The sequence below is a fragment of the Colletotrichum siamense genome (assembly GCF_013390195.1).
Source record: "Colletotrichum siamense strain Cg363 chromosome Unknown KSG_Cg363_contig08, whole genome shotgun sequence".
Lineage (NCBI taxonomy): Eukaryota > Fungi > Ascomycota > Sordariomycetes > Glomerellales > Glomerellaceae > Colletotrichum > Colletotrichum siamense.
This window is the reverse complement of record NW_023501021.1, coordinates 4,571,880-4,582,723: the sequence shown is the minus strand read 5'-3', so window position 1 is coordinate 4,582,723 and position 10,844 is coordinate 4,571,880. Positions and strand designations below refer to the sequence as shown.

General features: G+C 54.5%; 3 protein-coding genes across 3 annotated transcripts; 2 read left to right on the top strand and 1 right to left on the bottom strand.

The window, feature by feature from the left end:
* Nucleotides 1-3,251: 3,251 nt before the first annotated feature.
* ENA5 (Sodium transport ATPase 5) lies at nucleotides 3,252-6,659 on the top strand (the record flags this gene model as incomplete). The annotated part of the gene is made up of 4 exons (XM_036644595.1): nucleotides 3,252-3,506; nucleotides 3,557-3,822; nucleotides 3,876-5,556; nucleotides 5,610-6,659. The coding sequence occupies 4 exons, from the start codon at nucleotides 3,252-3,254 to the stop codon at nucleotides 6,657-6,659; spliced, it is 3,252 nt and encodes a 1,083-aa protein (XP_036490318.1).
* Nucleotides 6,660-7,294: 635 nt separating this feature from the next.
* alp1-1 (Alkaline protease 1) lies at nucleotides 7,295-8,664 on the top strand (the record flags this gene model as incomplete). Its single annotated transcript, XM_036644594.1, has 3 exons — nucleotides 7,295-7,615; nucleotides 7,674-8,118; nucleotides 8,189-8,664. The coding sequence occupies 3 exons, from the start codon at nucleotides 7,295-7,297 to the stop codon at nucleotides 8,662-8,664; spliced, it is 1,242 nt and encodes a 413-aa protein (XP_036491193.1).
* Nucleotides 8,665-8,842: 178 nt separating this feature from the next.
* apdF-3 (Aspyridones efflux protein apdF) lies at nucleotides 8,843-10,366 on the bottom strand (the record flags this gene model as incomplete). The annotated part of the gene is made up of 4 exons (XM_036644593.1): nucleotides 8,843-9,400; nucleotides 9,450-10,032; nucleotides 10,085-10,118; nucleotides 10,180-10,366. The coding sequence occupies 4 exons, from the start codon at nucleotides 10,364-10,366 to the stop codon at nucleotides 8,843-8,845; spliced, it is 1,362 nt and encodes a 453-aa protein (XP_036490320.1).
* Between the last annotated feature and the right edge of the window lie 478 nt (nucleotides 10,367-10,844).

The following is a 10,844-nucleotide window of genomic DNA, read 5'->3' as shown; positions in this document are numbered from 1 at the left end:
AAGAAAGGCACGGATTGCAGCTTTTGCTTTTGTGTTGCTCCCTATTCCCTGTGACCTTCTGTATGGGTAGGAATTTTCCAACCATGTGCCGGATTGTAGCACTTTCCACCTGCAAGAGATCACGGATCGACATCGTGAAGAAAAACTTGTTCCTTCCCTTTTGGGCCATGCTGCCGCTCTTTTGTTTTCTTCCCTATTCCACGTTGCCGCTCCTACTTCATCAGAGTTGATTCTAGGGGCGGTTTAGCTTACATCGAGTCAGTTTTCCGTCGGGAAGTTTTAATATTCTCCTAGAGCATATCTGTACGATAAAATGCAATTTTGACTATCGTTAGCTTCAACTATGGCATTGGGAAGCACATGTGATTTCTCACAAATTGATATATCAGCAGTCGAGAATCTCGATCAGTTTTGCAATGACGGCAAAGATCTACGATCAATTCCACCGAATATGCGAGGCGGAATAAGTCTGTCGAAACTTGATACCCGACGAACTGGAAAACAGTACGTTCTGTCGACAATGGCAGAGTATGTGCCTTTTCCTCGGTCCAGCTTAGACCACACGTTCATGTGTAAGTAGCTGGAGGTGTAGAGGAAGCTGCGGTATCATCCTCGCCAGGTTCCGTGCGCAGTTGAGTCGCCCTGGACCGCCACTTTTGTTTTCACCTCCAGCTTTTGATGAACAGGTACGTGCTAGACGGCGACCGATTTTCTCATTCACTGCTCTTCCATTTACACATTGTCGCGGTCAAAGGGATGAAAATGTAGTCGCTGTCAGTCGCCAGCTGGTCAAGTCTGCCTAATGGGTATTGCTTAGATCTTCTTACTGCCAGTCGCCACTTGCCAATCTCTAGGTGGGTACATTGTGCGTGGCTGGATGTGTCCCTGACGGCGCGCCTTCAGCGACTGGTGTTAGCGGTAAAAGTGACCATTTAGCAATGCCAAGAGGGTAGCAGGTTTTGGTCTATATAGCTAGTACCGTACTGTGTCCGGCCCATCTCAGCTATGTGCTGAATGTGACTTCATACCAAATCATGACTAGAAAAACACCAATTCGAAGGGGTAAAGTGCCTGCCTCTGGCGACTGGCAATTGGTGATGCCAACGAGAAGATCTGGGCAACATTGCATGGAGGTCTCGCTGCTTTTTTCCAGAAGCTTAAATCCCGGGCGAGGATCGGGATTGGGAAGGAGATGGGGGAAACGGAAAAAGAAAAAGAAAAAGCACGAGAACGTCCGGGCGTCATCTCTGTACGATTTCCCTCGCAGTGTACCTGGTTAAACACATGATCTATCACGTTCCTCAACAGAGAAGCTGTTTCGTCTCAATTCTTCCGCTTCCCTCTTTAACATACATACTTACATGAAGTATATCTTGATACCCTATTGATGAATAAGTCTTGTCTGTTGACCGTTGTTTGCGGTAGACCGCAATTCTGCTGATTGCGGCGGCACTTGAGAGGGGAGGGAAACAGGTCACGCGACCAGGCCCTTCTGTGGAAAAGCTTAATTGACTGATTCCAAAGCCGTGGCCGTGTCTGTCCGCTTGCAATGGAACGGGACCCAACGTACGTATGATGTTCTTTCTTGGCGGCGGTCTCCGGCCGCGGAGAACTTGCTCGAGGCAGGCTGCAGGCACAGTGAAAATCCCACTCAACGTCTGCTAGCGTCGTCATCCATGGCTGGCCAAGACGTTATTGGGAATCATTGTGGCACCTCTGGGGAAGAAACCGGGGGTGTTACGGCTAGACTGAGCCAGTCATCATCAGCGGTCGGGGCACATGTTTGGGCGGCCAAGAACTTCTGCAGGGCTGGATGCTTCCCCGGAGTCCACCTCAGCGTCCATCGTCCATCGTCCACCGCTGCAGCAGCACCGCGCGCAGTGGCAGTGCACCCGACGAACCCCCACCGGCGGCGAGGTTCCAGTGTTCCCGCCAAGGCTTCGGCGGGCTCGCCGCCTGCAGTCTGGATGCCGTCGCTGCCAGTCACACCGAAACTACCCGTGAGCCTTGAGGTGCTGTGCTGTGCTATGTATGTATCAGTATCTACCTCAGGTACCTTATGGTATGTTATGGCAAGGTAAGCTAGCTACTGACTGCCCGGGCAGCGTGCGCCCGCTGAACGTCACTCCTCCCACCCCGACGGCACCCTTCCCCCGCCTGTCGGGCTCCTCTCCTCTCCTCTCCTCCCCCGACGACGACGACGGCAACCGGCAGTAAGTACATAGTATCCGTACACCTTCTCAAGCTATTTGCTGTGTCACTCACTCTGGGGCTGTGACATTCCGCCTGCCTCAATTCAAAGACAACCGAGGGTGCTAGCTTCCGCTGCCGTCTCTTCCAAATCCGCGTCTTGGCAATTGACATCATCCGTCTTACCTCTCTCACATTCGCAGTCTCTCACCCATGAACGAATAGCTACGAATAGAACACAAACACCCTAGGGTATCACCGCTCCAACTGCCGTTCTGCGGGCTTCTGCAAAACATGGAGAACTGATAAGCTACACAATACTATTACCACCCAAAGAAACAGCCAAGACGTTCCTCAGCGCGAATCACAATCCGCCCGCCTCCGTCATCGACACTCGGCACCGTCCTCCGTGCCTCCGCCAAGCCGAGCCAAGAGGGCCAAGAGGGCCAAGATGCCTCTAATGCTTGCTCGATGGATCCTCTTTCGTCGCCGCAGCCAGTTAGAACATCACCGCCGTCAGAATTTGCCCCAATGCCTCCAGCTTGCAGCCTGCACTCGACAAGACAAGCAGTCGCAACCATGCTCCCACCGGTTCTTGGGTTGTCGTCGTGGTGGAGGACCATCTTGCCTTGCGTCTCGCATCTGCATCTGCTTCTTCTCTTATCGGCGTCCTGTCGGTGAATTCGTCGGTGGCTTGTTTGTCTTGGCCAGCCGTTGCGGTCCCCACGCACGACAACTCAAAAGCAGCCTTCGTCCTGCTTTCCTTCCAAAGTTCTCTTCCCTACGAACTATCTCCAATTCAATGACCACGAAGCTGGCCACTTGCCTTTGCGTTGCTACACTGACAAGTCCCTGCTGAGTCTCTCCTCTGACGTCTTATCGTCACCGTGTCATACATCGGTCACCCGTTCCCCTCATTGACAACTGACCTGCCACGTCGCAGTTGCCCGTCGTCTTTTTAAAGCCCTTCTTCGTCGTCTTTGCCGTCTTCGAATCCTCTTGCTCAGGTCAAACGACCACATCCATTTTGTCACCGCTTCAAGACCTGCCTTTCGCTCACCATGGGCAACTCAAAGGCAGCCAAGCCCGATGAGAGTCATGTCTCTGGGCAGTCAAACAAACCCCTCTCCCACCCCGCCCACGCCTTGTCCTTCCAACAGGTCGCCGAGGAACTTCGCGCCAACGCTCAGGACGGTCTTTCTGCCGCCGATGCCAAGGCACGCCTCGAGGAATTCGGCGGCAATGATCTCGGTGAAGCCGAGGGCGTCCAGCCAATCAAGATCATCATTGCCCAGATTGCCAATGCCATGACCATGGTAAGTCATCGCAGATACATGACTGCCAGCCCGTCTAACGCTCGCCAAAGGTCCTCATTCTCGCCATGGCCGTCAGTTTCGGCATCAAGTCTTGGATTGAGGGCGGTGTCATCACCTTCGTCATCCTCCTCAACGTCATTGTCGGCTTCTTCCAGGAGTATTCTGCTGAAAAGACCATGGACTCCCTGCGTTCTCTGAGCTCGCCAACTGCCAACATCGTTCGCGATGGCGAGTCCATGGTCGTGCCCTCTGGTGAAATTGTGCCCGGCGATCTCGTCGAGATCAAGACCGGCGACACCATCCCCGCCGATGTCAGGTTAGATGTTCCATCTCCCCTCGTTTTCTGGAAGCGACTAAGTAGGCTGTTAGGCTCATCGAAGCCGTCAACTTTGAGACCGACGAGGCTTTGTTGACTGGCGAATCCCTCCCTGTTCGCAAGAATGAGGATGCCACCTTCCCCGACAATACCGGTCCTGGCGATCGCCTCAACGTCGCGTACAGCTCGTCGAATGTCACCAAGGGCCGCGCCAAGGGAATCGTCTTCGCTACCGGCGTCTACACCGAGATCGGCGCCATCGCGTCTGCGTTGCGCAAGAAGGATTCCAAGGTTCGCGAGGTCAAGCGAAAGCCCGATGGCCGCGCCGGCCCCCACCGATACCTCGAAGCGTATACCCTCACCTTGACTGATGCCATTGGCCGATTCTTGGGCGTCAACGTAGGCACACCTCTCCAGCAGAAGCTGTCCAAGCTGGCCATGCTTCTCTTCGGTATCGCGATCGTCTGTGCCATTATTGTCTTGGGCGCGAACAAGTTCGAGGCCAAGCAGGAGGTCATTATCTACGCCGTCGCTACGGGTCTGTCCATGATTCCTGCCAGTCTGGTGGTCGTGCTCACGATTACAATGGCCGCCGGCACGAAGCGCATGGTTAAGCGCAACGTCATCGTGCGCAATCTCAAGTCTCTCGAAGCCCTCGGCGCCGTGACGGACATTTGCTCTGACAAGACCGGTACCCTTACACAAGGCAAGATGTTGGCTCGTGGTGCATGGCTCCCTGGGATGGGAACATACACCGTCGAGAACTCGTCGACGCCTACAGACCCCACCGTTGGTGACATTCGCTTCGACGAACGTTCCCCCAGACACTTGGACTTCAAGAAGGGAGGCGATGCATGCGGCACCGTTCTTGGAACACAACAGCTGTTGCAGAACAGCAAGTCAGGTCTGGCTGCCTTCCTCCACGTTGCCTCTCTCGCCAACTTGGCCACAATCAGCAAGAAGGATGATCAGTGGCATGCGCGCGGTGATCCTACCGAGATTGCTATCCAGGTGTTTGCCTCCCGTTTCGATTGGAACCGTTTGCGCCTCATGACTGGCGATAGCCCCGAGTGGAGTGAGATTGCGGAGCTGCCCTTCGACTCGGATGTAAAGCGCATGTCCGTCATCATGAAGCACAACACCTCTGGCGAATACTTTGCCTACACCAAGGGCGCTGTCGAGCGAGTTATCCAGGCTTGCACCAAGTATACCCCTCAGGACTCGGGCGAGCTCGTGGACATCAATGCCGAATTCCGTGAGGAGATCCTCCGCAATATGGAAGCCCTCGCTAGTCTCGGTCTTCGTGTGCTCGCCCTTGCCAGTAAGCCTTACGACGGAAAGCCGAACAAGGGAGACGAGGTTGAGCGCTCTTCCGTGGAATGCGATTTGGTCTTCCGTGGGTTAATCGGCCTGTACGACCCTCCCCGTCCCGAGTCCGCCCCGGCCGTTCGCCAGTGTCACGAGGCTGGTATCTCGGTGCATATGCTCACCGGTGACCACCCCGAGACTGCTAAGGCCATTGCCATCGAAGTTGGAATCCTTCCTTCCCGTATGGAGCGTGTAGCAAGGAACGTTGCCGACGCGATGGTCATGACCGCCTCTGAATTCGATGCTCTCAGTGACGACGACGTCGACAAGCTTCCTGTGCTTCCTCTCGTCATCGCACGTTGCGCTCCCAGCACCAAGGTTCGCATGATCGAGGCTCTTCATCGTCGCAAGAAGTTTTGCGCCATGGTAAGTCCCTGCTTCCGTGTGCAGGTATTTTCCAGCTAGCTAACGAACCACAGACCGGTGATGGTGTCAACGACTCCCCTTCCCTGCGTCGCGCCGACGTCGGTATCGCCATGGGACAATCCGGGTCAGACGTAGCCAAGGACGCTTCTGATATCGTCCTCACCGATGACAACTTTGCCTCCATCGTCTCTGCCATCGAAGAGGGTCGCCGCATCTTCGATAACATTCAAAAGTTCGTCCTCCACGTCCTGGCTGAGAACATCGCCCAGGCCGGTACGCTTTTGGTCGGTCTTGCATTCAAGGATGCCCGAGGCCTCTCCGTCTTCCCCCTCGCACCCGTCGAAATTGTCTGGATCATTATGGCTACCTCGGGCATGCCCGACATGGGACTTGGCTTCGAGCGCGCTGTACCCGACATCATGCGCCGCCCCCCTCAGTCACTCAAGACAGGTATTTTCACAATGGAATTCCTTGTCGACATGGTGGTTTATGGCTTGTGGATTGCTGCTCTCTGCCTGTGCAGTTTCGTCTTGGTTGTCCACGGATTTGGTGGGGGCGAGCTGGGTGAAGGGTGCAACGAGACGTACAGCGAGTCTTGTGACGTGGTGTTCCGCGCCAGAGCAACGACCTTTGCTTGCCTGACCTGGTTCGCCCTGTTCCTCGCCTGGGAGATGATTGATATGCGCCGCTCCTTCTTCCGCATGCAGCCCGGGTCGAAGAAGTACTTCACCCAGTGGATGTACGACGTCTGGCGCAACCGCTTCCTCTTCTGGGCAATCATGCTCGGCTTCGTCACCCTCTTCCCCCTGTTGTACATCCCTGTCATCAACACCGTCGTCTTCAAGCACAAGGGGATTTCGTGGGAGTGGGCCATCGTCTTTATTGCGGCAGGACTCTTCTTCGCCGGCGTTGAGGCCTGGAAGTGGGGCAAGAGAGTTTACTTCCGCCAGAAGAACAAGAAGGCTCATGGTACCGCCTGGAAGGACATGGACATTGAGCAGAGAGTGTTTGGGGAGTACCTCGGTAGCTCTTCCGACGACAACAGGACCGAGATTGGTGATGATGACCACTATGCGGAGAAGGAAGGCTTGGAGAAGGTTTAGGGGGCTGAGAGAGCCTTGACGGAGGTTTAGAGTTGGCTCGAGATGTTGATTGGCCAATGGTTGTAGCACGCAATATAATATCAGAGATTATTTCCTCCGCACACTGTTTTCCTAGCGATGGAACCCGCTTCATTGATGCCGAGACAATGTTTAGAGACTCATGCAAGAGGGGGAAGTTGGGTTGTGGGTCATTTAATGTGGCTGATGCTTCGCTGTTGAAACCTTCATTCCGAATTGAGTGTATTAGGCAAGATAAACTTCGCAGCTACTTCAATATATTGGGAGCCATTTATGATAAGCAAAGCGTCATCAACATGAATCCTTTCAGCCTATATTGGTTCTTTTTGGCCGTTGAGAACTCAGACGAGCTCTGATAATTGGAACTTAGAAAGGCGATATGCTTGAAAGATAAACGATGGCGCCACGCCGTTGGTTTTGGTTCGCCGTTAAGATGCCACATTTGCAGCACAAGTATTGCTCGTTCTTCTGTCTCAAGTTGCAATAAAGTCGTGGGGCCTGGATCGTATTCAATATGAAAGAAGATCTACGATCAATCAAGCCTACCTAACCTCCAGATACTGCTTGCATCTCCCTCCTTCCTCGACTTTAAGGCTCTCGAGATCCCATTGAGAAAAATGATGAACCACCGCATGGTTTCGGCCTTCTTGGTCGCTCTAGCCTCTCTCGGTCCCGCTAATGCCATGTTTGGGTTCGACACGGCCGGGGTCGATGAGCCGATCGACGTCAAGGACCGGTATATCGTCACTTTCTCGCCCAACATCTCGGAAGCGGGTATCAAATCCCACTTGGGCTGGGTGGACACGATGCACGCGCGCAGTCTCAATCGTCGGGACACCACCGGCTTCGAGGACAGGCTGGACGCGGGCGACGACTTCCACGCCTACATCGGCCACTACGACGAAGCGACCGTCGAAGAGCTGAGGAACAACCCCGACGTTGGAAACCCTGCATTCCACATAAGCAAAGCTCCATTGAACTAACAAGTCGTGCTAGGTGGCATACGTCGAAGAGGACAGGGTCGTCTCCATTGCGACAGTCAAGACGCAGGCGAGGGCCGGATGGGCTCTGCACAGCATGGCGAACCGCGGACAGAGCAGAAAAACGCAATACTTATACCACGAGTCTGCCGGAGAGGGCACGTACGCGTACGTCATTGACAACGGCATCGACATCAATAACCCCGAGTTCGAAGGCCGGGCGGAGCACGGATATAGCGTGCACGGCAACAAAGTGAGCCACTTCCACGGCACCACAGTAGCCGGCATCATCGGCAGCAAGACGTACGGCGTTGCCAAGAAAGGCAACCTTGTTTCCGTACAGCCTTTCGGCGGTACGGGAGGCAAGATGAGTCAGGTGTTAAAAGCCTTCGAATGGGCGGTCAAGAACGCAACGGAAACTCCAGAGCGAAAGGGGCGCTCGGTGATCAACATGTCTATGTGTAAGACTTTCTCGCCCTGCCACAGCGCGGCTTTTTATGTGCAGATTCAGAATCTAACAGGAGCTCTCAGCGGCTGAGGTGAAAGATAATAATCAGCATGCCATGGCTATGAGCCGCCTCGTGAAGACCGCCGTTGAGCAAGGCGTCCACGTGGTCGTCTGCGCCGGCAACGACAACCAGGACGCCAGAAAGGAAGTGCCCGCCGGCCTCCCTTATGCAATCACCGTCGGCGGCATTACTAAGAACTGGAGTTGGTGGCGTCATTCAAACTATGGCCCGGAAGTCGACGTCAGCGCTCCCGCAGAAAACGTGATGAGCACTGGGCTTAATGGCACAACAGTCCGACAGACCGGAACATCGTTCGCCTCTCCTCATGTCGCCGGCCTCGCCATGTATCTCCTCGGGAAGGAGAGTGCCAACAATATCACATTGAGCTCACCTGAGGATCTGAAACGTCGCATCGTGGCCATGTCTACCAAGAACAAGATCAAGGGCATGGAGCGTACTACACCGAACAGGATTGCATTCAACGGAGCCGGGCAGTGATTGACCAGTGGGCTGTTGGGGTATTGTGCGCTTCACACGCAGCTGGCAAAGACGATGCAACTTAGTGCTTATTAGTTAGAATGCTCTGGACAGTCAATTTGATTCTATTGTTACCGCGAGGTCTACAACCGTCTGCTTCTGGATGTGAGACTCGCCACTATTCGCCCACCTGAACAGCTCATACCTTCACCCATGCAATTGCGCCCACGCCCATCTTCCTCGTCTTGCATACCCTAGCTTCGAGGACGCATGTCATGCCGAGAAGGAGGCATGTTCCCGCAAACCCTTGGGCGCCAGAGTACTTCCCCCCTTGCGCGTCGATGATCGCACCGGCGATTGGGGATCCTGTCAAGCTTGCGAAACTAACGATGGTGAAGACCATGCCCATCCGCGTGCCTTGCTTTTGAGGGTCCGCGGTCAAGCTGCTCAGCACCGCCGGAAACAGCGCCTGCACGCCGCCGACTGCGAAGCCGTAAAACACTGCCCACACGTACAACCCTGTGAGGCTAGCAACGCCCATCCAGCAGTACATGATAGTTCCAGTCATGAAGGCCATCGGGGCGAATATGTTGATTGTGCCAATCATGTCGCCGATCTGGCTCGGTATGATTCTGCCAAAGGCGCCGACGCCGTTGAGGACTAGCAGCAGGTCCAGGGAGTCGGTGAAGGAGAGGCCCATGATGTCGCGGGAAAAGGCGGCGAGGTAGTGGAAGGCGAAGTAGATTCCCCAGAAGCACTGTCGCGTTATCAGCTTTAGTTGATGGGAAGGAAGCCGTACCTCTTACCATGAAAGCCCCAACGGCGTAAAAGCTGTACTCGGACTCCTTGAAGGCTGCCCACTCGACCAGAGGAGCGGCCTGGCGGGGAGGTATCCTGGTCTTGATGAGAAGCCCGGCGATGGCCAGAGTGACCAGCTGGATCAAGGCTATTGTTCGCATTGTCCACCCAAGTCCAATCTGGGGCAAGAGCTGCCTGACCATGCTCGGGAATGCCAGGCCGCCTACCGTTGCCCCTGCGGCGGTGATACCGAATGCAAGTGAGCGGCGCTTGGCGAAATACGTCGACGTGACCGCCATGGTCGGGCAGAAGAGACATCCGTTACCGAGGCCGAGACAGATTCCTTGCGCGAGAAAGAACTGCCAGTATGTGGTACAGAACGAGGCGGCAACCATACCGAGCACAACCAGAAAGAAGCCGACGATGAAGAGGGGCCGGAAGAAACCCATGTCAGTCCAGCGGCCGGTGAAGGTGCCGACAAAGAACAGCAGAAAAACTTCGAAGGAACCAATCCATGATACGTCGGATGGCGAACGATCGAATAGAGTTGTGAAGTATGGTTGGAAGACGCCGAAAGAGTTGGCCACGCCCCTAGTATTATCAGTGAGTCTGAGTTCGTGACAAAATTTCAGATAAATCTTACCATGTGTTCATCACAACAAGATGAGTACTCAATACTGTTACTTTGTTAGCTTGACTGCAGCCGGAAAATAATAGCCGGTGATGGCTGTGACTTACCAACCATCCACGCTCTGAGCCCTCCATCTGGCGGTACATCAACAATAGCACTCGGTCGGGACGCAACCCGGCTGAGAGTTCTATGTGAGGGAGCTATGGTAGCATCTGGCCCGATTTCAACAGGAACTTCATCCGAGACCGCGGACGCGGCACTGGGTGAGCTGTCTGAATGCGACTTTTCCTGCATGATGCGCGAATGGACAGGCCCAGGTGCAGCAGTTGGTGTGCGTGAGGCTCAACTCAAATGGTTTCTCAACACCAAACTTTATTTCCCACGATCACAGTCCGCAGTAACGCTAAAAGTTTGCAACTGCAACCTGACCGGGGTCCAGACTGCGGGCAACCCTCGTTGTTGAAGGGGTTCCCCGCATCAAGGTCTTATATTCATTTTCCGATTTCCCGACTTCGGCCCAATTTGGGGCGGGAAGAAACAGGTTCGCCGGAAGCTGCTGTTTTTGGGTCGGAAAAGGCACAGCGGCCCAATTATTTAAGAGTCATGACTCCTGACCGATTGTTTCAATTATTAATGGGATTCCTTAGAAATGTCATTTACAGTGGCGGTCTAGCTCAGCGTGTTCGTGGAAGCTCTACTGGCACGAATGCAGCGGGCATCGGGAGGTAATCGGCCGACCAGGTCTCACCGGAAGTCGGGCCGGAGCCGGATC